The 13,727-nt window shown below is 40.2% G+C and overlaps 1 protein-coding gene across 1 annotated transcript in view; it reads left to right on the forward strand.

The window, feature by feature from the left end:
* The first annotated feature begins 4,961 nt into the window (after nt 1–4,961).
* Nucleotides 4,962–13,727, forward strand: part of MYO7B (myosin VIIB) — a 63,234-nt gene continuing 54,468 nt past the window's right edge. The window contains exons 1-8 of the mRNA XM_044435523.1: nt 4,962–4,979; nt 7,975–8,088; nt 9,105–9,257; nt 10,795–10,979; nt 11,382–11,503; nt 12,346–12,488; nt 12,750–12,863; nt 13,140–13,293. Coding sequence (XP_044291458.1) covers nt 4,962–4,979; nt 7,975–8,088; nt 9,105–9,257; nt 10,795–10,979; nt 11,382–11,503; nt 12,346–12,488; nt 12,750–12,863; nt 13,140–13,293 — 1,003 coding nt within the window. The remainder of the gene's footprint in view (nt 4,980–7,974; nt 8,089–9,104; nt 9,258–10,794; nt 10,980–11,381; nt 11,504–12,345; nt 12,489–12,749; nt 12,864–13,139; nt 13,294–13,727) is intronic.

Below are 13,727 nucleotides of genomic sequence, written 5' to 3' on the forward strand. Positions count from 1 at the left end.
GCAGCATGATAAGAGTTTAAAAAATAAAACACTCTATTGCTATAATATAATGAGAATGGAAACATCACTTAAATTTAACTGTAACATAAATGTATACAACATAAAAATCAACAACACCACAGCTTAAAGAAATTAGAAAATGCATACACAGGAAGAGTTGCATTTATGCCCGACCTTTCTTTCTCTTGTAAGTATCCCAATTGACTTAGAGGGTTCTCTCCATTTTTTCCCTGACAACAACAACCCTATTAGGCAGGTTAGTCTATGAGGCTGTGATTAGCTGAAATAAACCCAATGCACTTCCAAGTGCCAGTCCAGACCTAACCACCATTAGAATGGAATTTAAATCAGCCTATTCCTTGATTAAATAAATCTTTGTCAATTGCATACATTGATTAGTTGACTAATTAGCTAAAACTCCATGAATATGTCATATGAATAATAGTTTTGAAGAGACACATGCTACTGATTCCAGGTTTCACAGAGTCCTAAACAAAATGCCCTCTAGTGCCCCCCCCCCGCCCCCAGCACCAGTGTCTTCCTTCATCTGCTTACTGTAGCAGCAGTGGTAGCATTCTAGCCATCCCCCGTCAACTGGTTGATTTTGGAAGTCACCTACTTAATTTCCTACAATGCCCAAGGCAACACTGTACTTAGGGCTATTGTGGGAAATTAACATGGTGGACAAGCACAGGAAAAGAATTGTTTAAGGATCCTGCCACACTCCTGGAGTCCTGAGTGCTGCTGAAGAACGGCCAGTGCTGATCCCAATCCTGCTTTCCCGATTTTCAGATGATACATGTTTCACAGAAGATGACTTGATGGACAGAGCAACAACCAATGTTTCATCTCAGAAGTGGTAGTACTAGGAAGGCATCTGCCACACGTGGGTTTGTAAATGCTTGCAGTATAAATAACTCACTGCATTTAAAAAATATTACAATTAAACAAGAACAATATTTAAACTAAGCAAAATATGTCTAATTATTAAAACCATTGGAACCCTAATACTGATTTTTTTTCAAGCAGTATATTATAGAAAAGCATTCCCCTGAATTGTTCATAGTTTATTTTCTGTCTTTAGAAGCATATTACAACATCTGTTCTACTCACTCACCATTGCATGGTCAGTTTAGGTGCAATGCACAGAATTGTTACCTGATCATCACAACCTAGCAAGTGATTCACCAGTGTTCTTCCTAAACATATTCTACTCAAAAGAGGCTTAAAAAAAGCATCTGACAGTCCTGTTGTGGTTTTGTTTTTTCTGAGGGTTTGGTAGTAGCAGTGGTAGTATTTGATAAGGACAAGGCGAAGAGACGAAGCAAAATGCAGGAAAAAGGGAAGCTGATGGAAGAATTATAAACTTATTGTGTGCTGGTGGGAAAACACAAAATACAGAGCAAAGTCCTAATGGAAATTGTTGAGAAAGATAGGAAGCCACTTACAGCCTTTCTATGTGGAAGGAGCTCCAGGGGGTGAATCCTGATCTGTTGTCACTATTTTGAAATTCACTGCCCACATCTCTTGTATAAGCCAGCCTAAGTTGCCTCTGCAAGATTAGGTTTCTGTTGTATTTATTTCATCTTTGATGCTTCAGATACTCATGGATATGTGTACTTTTTCCACATTCATGGAGGTCTTATGCCCCTAACCCTGTGATGTGGAGGTCAGATGGTCAACTGTGGTTAAGTGAAACTGTGGTAACTGAGACAGCAGATATGGGGGTCCTGCAGATCCTCTTAACTTCCCTGTCTGTGTGAATTAGCTTATTAACCAGTTCTCTCACAAAGCTGTTATGAGGATCATTGGTAACGCATTTGGCACAGCAGAAGCACTAAGGCAATAATGTTATAACATTCCCTTACCAAATTAGGTGAAGTATAATGTGTTGACAGAGAATATCCCTTGTACTATAGAATCATTATAGAAGCAGTGATGGTCATTGCACATTACTTCACCTGGTATGCCCCTGCCTGGTCTCTGCCAGCGTCAGAGGGAGCCCCTTGGGGGAGCTGTGTGCTCCTGAGGTTTGTTTCAGGAGCATTTGCAACAGAGCATTTAGCACTGAAGGAATCCCCCTCTAGATCATTAATCGATTGTCATCAAAAGATCCCCATTGTTCTGAGATTTTAGGCACAATTTTGTGCAAGTTTAGACAGAAGAGGCCTACAACCTGCAGTGTGCTCCAGCCAGCTGGGGCATGTTAGCAGCTGCTGACCATTTTTCTGCCTAAACCTGCACAGGATTGTCCCCGAGATGTTTTCTCAGTCCCATCTTTCCATGCATGCTTCCCCTGACACAATCAGCTGTGGAAGAGTTTGCAGCCTTACTGCTGAGTAACCTGTTTACTATCATGCTATTGTGTAATTACATTGCATTGATGGTATTTCCATTTATGTTCACTATTTTGATACATTTTAGGATGTAGCTACAGTTATTATTTATTATTCCATTTATATCATGCATGAGTCCAAAGTGGCTTACATAGTCCTCTTCCTCTCCATTTTGTCCTCACAGAAACCCTGTGAGGTAGGCTAGGCTGAGAGTCAGTCTAGCTGACTGGTCCAAGTCACCCAGTGAGGTTCATGGCCAAGTGAGGACTAGAAACCAAATCTCCCCATTCTCAATCCCAGGTCCCAATCCAGGTCCCTCTACTATAAATACTACATTACAGAAACCCTCTCTAGATGTTATTTCTCCTCCTCCTCCTCATCATCATCATCAAAATTGTTGATCACCTTAGGTAATTGTTGATCACCTAAGTCCAGAAATTTCCTTCAGGATGCAAATGAGAGCAGAATTTGACAGCTCCCCTGATCAAGCACCATGAAGTCAGTAATTGATTAAAATGGCAGCTGTAGAAATGGAAGATATTTGTGCTGAGGACAAAGTCCTGTAATAAATGACTGTGAAGGGAAACTCAGTCATTTTCTTACTTCCTCATAGAACAGAGGACTGTCTTTCCAGGGCAGAGTTCTTCTCTGGCTTCACAGCTGGTTTTTTGCGCATACCTCTCCTTTCTGTTTTGGTGAAAGAAGTGGATGCCAGGCTGCACAATCCTTCTTCTGCACAGGTAATATGCTATTTTTCCTCTATCTCGCACCCATTCATAGAGGTGGGTTGTAGAAAGCTGCAGCAAAGGAGAAATTGATACCAAAAAACTGTAAACAGCCCCTCCTGGCCATCTCAATCCTTTCTTAATATATTGCAGGAAAAGTTCCACTCAGTGTTAATTCAGGCAGGTTATGTGGTTAGGGTTGAATTCACTGTCCCGATTTTCACTACTATTGTGTTAATTTTTAACACCCACATGTGACAAATGCTGCTTGAAAGTAAACCCCACTGAACACCAGACTCGTTTCTGAGTAAACCTGCCTCAGAGCAAAGCATAAGCTTCCCGAACGCTAAGCAATCCACAGTTAAATCAAAAGACTCACAGCCACTATGATCCTGGAAGAAAGAAGGAAAGAATCAAAAACCATGAGCCAAGAAAATAAATTGAAAACATGTTGATTGCTTCTTCAAGTGAAATTTTGGTTTAATCTTCAATATGTGAAGCCTGTAGGACAGGACAGTGTTATCAGGACAGGAATAGCTAGTTTGTCTGAAATAACCAGAGTATCCTTCTGAGCATGTGTTCAAGATTTACTTTGGGGCTTTTAAGGTGTCTGTTTCGACACAGTGATGTAGGAAATATTATTTGATATCCAAAGGCCTTAAGTAGAAATCTGGCAGACATAGGCTGATGCTAAATACATGCTAAAGTAGGCACCTGGGGATAAAAGTTCTGAATGTATTCTGTGGATGTACTGTGTTACTTATATAATTTAAAAATGGGGCTTTCAAAAGAACTGCATTTAATGGATTACACCTTTTTCAATCCAACACCCCAATCCTATGATTCAGTTTAAGTAGTGACTGCATTTTGTGCCTGCGTGGAATATTGTCAGGAAAGCAAAGATGACGCTGCCTGCTTGTCAAGATACTCCACCCTCCATTATCTGCCTTTCTTAGACTCCAAGCACAATTCTTGTTTTTAGTATGAATGAATTGGGCCCAGACTTCAGTTGCAAGCCAGTGAATATGGTAGAGGACTGACTTTATATGATCGTCTAATTAGCAGTCTAGCTGCTCCGTTCTGGACCAATTGAATTTTCCAGACCATCTTCAAGGAAAGCCCCATATAAAGTGCATTGCAATAATCCAGGCAAGAGGTTTCCAGGGCATGGATAACTGTTGCCAGGCCCTGTCTGTCCAGGTTTAGCTGTAGCTGATAGATTATAATTTTATAGATTATGGACATTATGAAAATTTGAAATACAAGTACCATACTAGAGTTGTGAATTAATATTACACTATTACTATGCATCATTTAGCACTTTATGTAATGTTCCTTATAGAACTTGTTGTATTTCTCCTTGTACATCATGATTCAATTCACTTCAAAATTAGAAAATTAAAACTGTGGGATTTGAGATCAAAATTTGTTCAAAATCTCAGTGAGTTTATGGTTCAGAAACATTTTAAAATCTAGTCTTCTAGTTTTCTGCCCAATAAACATCAGTGGCAATGAGACGTCTGTTCTGATCCTTCTATTACAGAATATTATTCTCTTACAGTTGGACATATAGGCACAAGCTTTCAGAATAAAATTATTTTCATGGCAGATGCATCTTTAAAGTCAGCAAGTACATGTATATACAACATAGTTTGGGATCATGAATATACAAACCTGTTTTAGATATATTTTCGGAGACTGATCTCAATCACATTTTCCATCTCCTATTTAAAGAATTACACTTGGCCAGTCTCTAAATTGTGTATCCAATTTATTCATACCATGCTGCTTTGAGTTTTTCTTTGGTTGTAGTTAGGGGTTTTTTTGGTTGAGTTTTTACCTTCTTGTGACATTTTTCTTTCTTTATGAGTGTAGGCTGCATATGTCACCCTGAAGCAGGATGGTGGTTCTCAGAAAAGTAAGTTTAATCTTTGGTCTGATATGCATTTGGCTGGTGATGCAGTTTTAAGACCTAAGCTAAGCACAACACAGAGCTGTACATATGTTTGCTTTGAACTTTTGTTCCATATAAACTGAAGGAGCCTTGGGAAATTAGAAGTTAGATCCAGTGCCAGGTGTGCTTGGTGGAAGTGGACTTTCATTTTTAAAACATTCATTCAGATTGACGCTAGTGTATTTTGACAATTTGTTTCATAGCTTAATGAGTCCATGGTATATTACAATAGCTGCTTCTCCTCTTTTATTTTACAATTTGTGAAGATAACCTTATAAAGCACTTTATAGAGGAAACAGAACAGAGGTTGCTAGTAAACTATCCTATAGTCTTACATTTTACAGGAGAGTCAGAGGATGCATAATAGCATCAAGGTTCTGGAAAGATAAATTGAAAACAAAATTTATCTATACAAGCAGCTTATTTCCTCACTGTAAAGCCTGACGTGCCTGTGGGATGCATGGCACACTCTTCAACCCCGTGTTCTTATGCTATTTCTACTAATGTGTACTGGTTTTCTCAAGACTGATTGATCACATTTTAAATTGGCTTGAGGGTTCTTTCTGCTACATACTCAAATATGAATGCCTTTCACAACACAGAAACCTTGTTAGCTGCACATAGCCAACAGACCGAAGAAGTGACTTGCTGTGAGGAAATGCAGGGTCTTCCATTTTGTGTTGCGATGGTGAACCTTTTCCCTTCCCCCATCTATTTTTCTTAAGTCTGTACTTGCGGCTTCAGACCGATGCCGCTGCACACCTGTGCATGCACAACACAATGTTAAATAAGAAAAAGTGCAGCCCTCTGCAGGTAGTTGAGGTGCTGTGCCATGCCGCATTAGGAGAGAAAACTCTCATATATGACCAAGATTATTCACCACTTGCTTGCTCAACAGATACCATATGGCTCTATGGCATGCAGCTGAGTAAAATAAATCACATACATATAGAAACATAGCAAGTCAGAGGGGGTCTCCTGGGCCATCTACTCTGACCCCTGGCACAAGCTGGCTCCACTCATATAATGTCCAATATGTGGGTGTCCAGTCTTTCCTTGAACATCTCACTGATGGGGCCTCCATTACCTCCCATGGAAGCCCATTCCATATCCTACAAGTCCTAACCATCCAGAAGTACTTCCTGACATCCAACCTAAAACCCAATTCCTTTAGCTTTACTTCACTGGATCACTTCCTTACCTCCACCATGCGAGAGAACAGGCCACAGCCCTCTACCTTCTGACTCCCCTTCACATACCTGTACATTGCTATAAGATCCTCATGGAGCCTCCTCTTCTCCAAGCTGAAAAGTCCCAGTTCCTTCAATCTCATCTCATACAGCATCCCCCACAATCTTGCTACCATCCTTGGGACCCTGTGCTGAACTGATTCTAATCTTGCTATGTCCCTCTTGCAATGTGGAGCTGAGAACTGGTCAAAGTACTCCAGTTATATGATATGTAATTTCTTCAAGTACGCCCTGCAAGTGAAAATTGCATGAGTAAACTCCAGCAACACAGTTGCCCCATTATATCTTCCCATAATGGAAAGGTGCCCATTGCAAATCTGTCCCTGATCGTAGGCAAGAAAAACAATCTAAAAGTATTATATATCATCAAGTCATTCCCAATTTATGGCAACCCTAGGAATGAAAGCCCTCCAGTATGTCTTGTCCCAGCAGCCCAGCCCAGCTCCTGTAAATCCATAGCTGTGGCTTCCTTCATGGAATCAATCCACCTCATAGCTGGTCTTCTAGCCTGATTGCTGTCTCCAGCCTTCTCATAATGAAGTGGGACAGCCTCAGTTTCATCATTTTTACTTCCACTGCAAATGTTGGCTTGCTCTTGAAAGAACCCACTTGTTCTTTCTGCCAGTCCAGGGTATTCACAAAACTCTAATCCAGCACCATATTTTGAGTGTATCAATTTTCTTCCTGTCAACTTTTTCAACTGTCCGACTTTCCCACCAATACATGGTGGCTGGGTAATACAACAGTCTGGATGATCTGGACCTTGGTCTCCAGTGAAACAACCTTACACCTGAATATCTCTTCTAATTGCTTCATCGCTGCCTTTCCAAGTTGCTTTCTTCTAATTTCTTGACTGCAGTCTCTGGATTGATGACTGAGCCAGGGTAGGCAAAATTGTTCACAATTTCAGTTATTTCATTGTTGACAGTAAAGTTGTGTAACTATTCCATAATCATGATTTTTGTTTGCTCAATTTTCAGCTGCACCTTACTTTTGCCCTTTCACTTTCATCAGGAGTATTTTCAATTCATTGCTGCTTTCTGCAAGTAATATGGTATCATATCTTAATTGCTGGTGTGTTCCTCCAATTTTCAGTCCTTCCTCTACTCCAGATTCAGCTTTCCTGATAGGTTACACATACTTCCAGTCTGAAATTAAACATATTTTAAATGGCATCATTAACAGAGACAGCATCAGAATGTTTATGATATGCCTATTGATACTTCTCAGGGTTTCTAGGGACCAGAAGAGAAAGTACTGAATATAAATCAGCTTTTTCTAAGGCTAAGTGCTATTTCCCCACCACTGCATTGCTGTACACTTATTTCTATGCAAGACTGAAGAGAAGAATGCAGGAATGAGAGAAACTTGTACTTTGGGGGTGGGGGGTTGGTTCTCTTTTCTGTGGGGGTGGGGAGCAGAGGGTTCAAAGTCATTTAGTACACTCCACAGCCAAGTGAGCACTAGAACCCAGAACTCCAACTACCAGTCCAGCACTCCAACTGGCTTTCAGTTCCTTGGGATGTTTCTGCACACATTTGCTTGGCTGCCGTACACCATTAAGCCATCTCTTTAGCTAGAAAGTGGCTTTAGCAACCATTAAAGGGAAAAAGCTAATTCTCAGTTCGCTTCTTCAAATGAAAAATACCCAGCCACCCAGATGAAACCTAATATACGTACAAGAACTACTCATAATACTTTTTTCCTAGGGTGATCATGTATGGTTGGAATCCCCTTCAGGCAGTGACTTTAATGTGCCCATTGGGGGTGTTGTCAGAATTTCAGAATCAGGACAGCATTTGGTGGAAGATGATGATGGCAAGGTAGGCCTACACAATGCTTTATTTATTTATTTATTATAATTTCAGCCCGCCTTTTTTCCTTCCAAGGAACCCAAGGTGGTTTATACTATTTTCCTCCTCCTCTGATTTTTATCCTCACAATAACATTCCCATGAGGCAGGTTGGGCTGAGAGTCTGTGACTGGCCCAAAGTCACCCATAGCTGAGTGGGGACTAGAACCGAGATTGCCTGAGTTCAAGTCCTGCATGCTTAACCACTATACCATACTTCACTTTAAATAAAGCACACTACTTTATTATTATTATGTTACATTATGTTATGTTACATTATATTTTTATGCTGCCTGTAACCAAAATTCTCAGGGGGGTTCATAACATCTAAGTCACCCATCCAGCTTTCAATCAGGCCTGACCCTATTTAGCTTCCAAGATTAGGCAGGATCAGGTACTTCAGGCGATATGGAAGCTATTTAGTCAGCTGATCCAAATGTTTTATATAGAGCAAGAGTTGTGTCTGAGTTGGGTCTGACACAGGTCCAGACAACCCTAAACTTGAGCGATCTCTGGAATTCATGGGTAATCACAGTGGGATAAACCATAAGCCTATATCTGTATAATGTATGATTTTAGTAGCATTTGAATGCACAAATGCAAGTTTTGCCATCTATGGCTTGATTCCTTCAGATCTCCACACTGTCCTGTGGCTGAAAGTCATGCTGGTGATTGAAAAGCTAACCTAAATCTGATTTAATTATTGCTACACACCCTCTATGGAGATTGAAAGTTAGCTAAAATTTATTTACTTACAGCTCTGTTGTGATTTGAAGCTGGATTTCAGTGGGCCACTGCTGAGTCTTTTGTTGTTGCCATGGGTGTGAAGAGGAGTTGCACAGTGCGCTGGATAGGATCAGGGCTGTAAAAATGGCCCTGCACAGCTGCCCAGTCCTGGTCTAATATGTCTCAAAGTTTATTTCTCAGGTGTTATGTGAGTTAGCATCTAAAATCAAGCTGGATTAGTTAATAATAGTTGTGTTTAAGGAACACTGGATCACAGCTCGGAACATCAGTGCTGTGCGCCCAATGCATCCTACTTCCATCGAGGGCGTTGAAGATATGATTCGTCTTGGGGACTTGAATGAAGCTGGCATGGTGCACAATCTCCTTATCCGTTACAAGCAGCGCAAAATCTATGTGAGTGAAGAAGTTACAAATTTTCTCAAACAAGAAATACAAACTAGTACTTTGGCAGCTCAGAGAGTCTGGATTGAGACAGTCCTGATCTTTCCCCTCTTTCTGATGTTTTCCTTCAAATGTCATGCTTGTAGATATCTTTATTATACATTTCTAAAAACGTTGACATGTTTGGAGTCCTTTGGGAAGCTACAAAATTGTACAAAAACTATAGAGACTAATAGTGTGTGTGTGGGTGTGTGTGTACATGTATGTTTATTATAAGTATTTCATAGGAATTGTATTTTATGAATGTTGTTGAACATTCATAAAATTCTGTTTGGGAACTCTGAATCAAAATGCAGATGAATAAAGTAGTCACATCACATTTTTATTATCATTAAAATAATGTGTGTTGTTCAAGTACTGTTTATAATTCTAATACTTAGTGTTCCATGTTGAAAATCTTCAATCATTTTCTCTAATCATTTCCTATTCCAATTTCTATTCCTATTCACTGGTATAATTTAAAAAGAGGGGCATTTCACCTATTGCACTTTTATATTTTTAAAAGCAAGCTGTGTAATTGTTTTGTTCTATTCCTATACAGGGTGATATCAGACACCAAAACAAAAAAGCTAGGTTGGTGGAGCAAATTTGTGGCAAAAAAAGATTTTTATGGAACCATGATTTAGTCTGTGCTATTGAGTCCCAGGCAGTGGCCCTAGTTGGTTCTAAACTGAGTGGTTTATACATGGGGCACTAGCTCCAGGGAAACAAGGTCACATGCCACTTCTGTCAGTTCAAGAATTAGTAAGCAAAGTCAGGTCTATCATATGTCAGGTGCTGCCAGGAACATGCCAAAAGAATTGATGTCGGATTCCCACTTGCAGAGGTCAGTCAAACAAAGCAGAGTAGGTCCAGGTAAAGTCAGACAAAGCACAAAAGCTCTAAAATGGCAAACAGGCAAAGGAGGTAGCGCACCGGATGGTTCCAAGTGACACCTAGACTGGAAGTCCGAAGGTTTTCCTTTCATTATTTACTCAGTTTCACGCTAATTCAATTCTCATACTACTTCATTAAATGGGGATTTGTGATTTCTTTTAATGGACCTTCATTACTTTATCTTCTCTGGTTATATGTTTGCTTGGCTAAGGCCGATGCCCCTACAGATTCTCTTTGGCCCTGCAGCACCCCCTCCCCATTATTTGCTCAGCAGAGCCTTAGCACTTCCCAGAGGAAGCTCCAAAATGTAAACAAGCTCTGCTAACTTGCAGATGGAAATCAGCTGGAGCATAAGCCCCTCTTGGATTCTGCTCTTAGTGATGCCTTTGGAAAACAGCAATTCTGTTTCCTGTGAGTGTTGACACATGCCAGAATCAATCCATGTGCTTCAAGTATATTCAATTCTTCATTCTACTTTCTAGGACTTCTCTTTTTCCTAATATCCCCATCAAAGCTTATTTTATATTGCTTGGTAGGACCAGAGCATGAGGTGGCTTGGATTTTGTTGTGCTAGAATCTGGGATTCATTACATAAATGTCTTAATGATTTTAGACCTACACAGGCTCTATCTTAGTAGCCATAAATCCCTATGAAGAGCTGCCCCTCTATACCATGGAGCAAATTGGACTCTACTGTAACAAGAGGATTGGGGAACTGCCACCTCATGTCTTTGCCATTGCTGACAACTGTTATTTCAACATGATGAGAAATAAGAGAGACCAATGTTGTGTTATCAGGTAAGGGGGAGTAGTGGTAGGAAAAGGCTGATGTAAAGAGGACATTTTTAAATAGTTTAAGGGAGAACAGAGGAAGATGTAACTAAAAATTAAAATAACAAATTGTACTTTGCTTCAGTGACATAAAACCATTCACCTTATCAGAACAATACTTGCTCTAAAATGGTGAACGATCAACATACATCAAGGATATACAGAGGGAAACAGTATAGATGGAGATATCAAAACACAGATAACAGCTGTTCAGGAAATTTCCATTTTTACAAGAGTGATGTCTTAAAGCAAATGTACTTCCCCAAAGATTTGATCAAGAACAGGGATGGGTGAAGGAGGGATCGCTTATTTTTCCGCTTAGTCAAGAGAGTCCATAAATGATTTAATCAAATCTGAAATTCTTTTCAGTGGAGAATCTGGAGCTGGGAAGACAGAAAGCACCAAGTTGATACTGCAATTCTTAGCTGCAGTTAGTGGCCAACATTCTTGGATTGAGCAGCAGATTTTAGAGGCCAATCCCATTTTAGAAGGTATGCTAGTCCATTCGAGGAAATATTAAACATATGCCTTTGTAGCTAGTTCTTTAAAGCAAACTATCATGCACCCCACTGAACGTGTTAGGATTTACTATACAGGAAATTTAGAATTACATTGTTAAGCAACTAATTTTAAGCCTTTCTCTGTTTAGTTAGCCATTTTTACACATGCATGCCCTAGATTGGATGATTCTTTCCTCCCATTCTTCTCCCACTGAGACTATTTTTACCTGCCCTGCCCATCAGGTACGCCTGATTCTCTAGACATGGATGCACGGGTGCAACAAGTGGATAAGATACGCACATGTAAAATCCCACTATGTAGGCCTAGAATGCACAAGGCAACCCTCATTTACCCAGAAACTAACTTCTCAGCTTAGACCAACATATATTAGCATATTGAGTTGTCTGCTTTATCCAAAAGAATACACATACTTGTGGATGTCCAGTAAGGCAGGAACATCAGAGAGGATGCACTTACATACTTGGAAGAGCATGGTTAAAATGCAGAGACAAGAAATTAGAATATACTTATGGCAACTTATTTATTTATATATGTATTTATAGGCTGCCTGTAACTGTCGAGGCCTTCCTAGGAGGCTAAATGGCGTGTACCTATGTGGGCTTAGCCAGGTCTACTGTAATTATGAAAGGGCTAACAAGCGCCTTTCAAATGGTAGCCAGCTCAAGCTTTTGGGACAGAATGGGCTATAAGTCAAATTTTTTAAAATCCCTTTTACGATGCAGTATCTCGATGTTCTAAATGATATCAAATAGGCAGAGTGACACCCCCTTCCTTCATCTGTTGCTTCAAAATGCCATCTTGCCCTCCATAGCTTTTGGAAATGCCAAAACAATTCGAAATGACAACTCAAGCCGCTTTGGGAAATACATTGATATTCACTTCAATCAGGATGGGGTGATAGAAGCAGCCCGGATAGAGCAGTTCCTTCTGGAGAAGTCTCGGGTGTGTCGCCAGGTAATTTCATCTTGGTAGCATTCCTCTTTCAGTTACATCTGTGGCAGAGAACGGCAACTTTAAGTTGCCTTGGAGACTCAGAGGGACATCCTTGGTTTGAAAGTAAACTGAATTTGGCACTTTTGAGTCTCTGTACCAATTTGCTGCCAGGGGTTTTGTTTTGTTCTGCCATCCCACTGCTGAATTCCAACTGTGGGAATGACAGAGACCACACTAAAAACCATGGGGACTCTGATAAATGGGCTCTTTTAACCATTTTAGGCTCCAGAGGAAAGGAATTACCATATCTTTTACTGCATGTTAATGGGAATGAATCTGGAACAGAAGAAGATGCTGAATCTGGGCACTGCTTCTGAGTACACCTACCTCACTATGGTAAATTCCCCTTATATTTTTCCATCTCCTATTTGTTCTTTATACTACTCAATTTCATTTCCTTTTGACACATGGGAAATGGGTGCAACTGATTTTTCTATCTATCATCTATCTATCTATCCATCCATCCATCCATCCATCCATCCATCCATCTGTAATAAATTACCCATTAAAGACCTCAACATACCTGGAGAATATTCCATTTGACTTTATCCTTACAATGATTTGACCCTCCTTAGCACCCTTAATTCTGCGTTATCACTATGCGTCTTGCAGGGTGAGTGCACTTCCTGTGAAGGCCGTAATGATGCCAAGGAATATGCTCATATCCGTTCAGCTATGAAGATCCTAATGTTCTCTGATTCTGAGCACTGGGACATAAGCAAACTGCTTGCAGCTATTTTGCACCTGGGGAATGTGGAATTTGAAGGTGAGCTCTGTGCGCGTGCGTCTCTCTGTGTAGTCATATATATAAACACTGGGAAATGTGATATGGAAGATGGGATTTGTATCCTCTGGCTGCCTAGGCAGTGCCTATCTGCAGGGATCAACCTTTTGAGAGAGAAGCAGTGAGTGAGAAGAGATGACAGGTCTCTGTTTAAAAAACATCTCTTTGGTCATAGCTGCTGAACCATTTTTTAACTGCCACACTTTTTTGATGTCTGTATATTACACTACAGTTACCACCTTCGGAGAGAGTGGACTGAGCGTTCAACCCAGAATTATGCATTCTTGTTATAGAACAGGAATGGATAATAATATCTTGTACTGACTGTATTACGTTCTAATGCTGTTCTTTGCTTTTCCCTAACAGCTTCTCAAGTGAAAAAAGGGCTGGCTACATTTTTTATGTTACATATATTT

The sequence above is a fragment of the Varanus komodoensis genome, unplaced genomic scaffold (assembly GCF_004798865.1).
Source record: "Varanus komodoensis strain SLA01 unplaced genomic scaffold, ASM479886v1 scaffold1, whole genome shotgun sequence".
Taxonomy (NCBI): domain Eukaryota; kingdom Metazoa; phylum Chordata; class Lepidosauria; order Squamata; family Varanidae; genus Varanus; species Varanus komodoensis.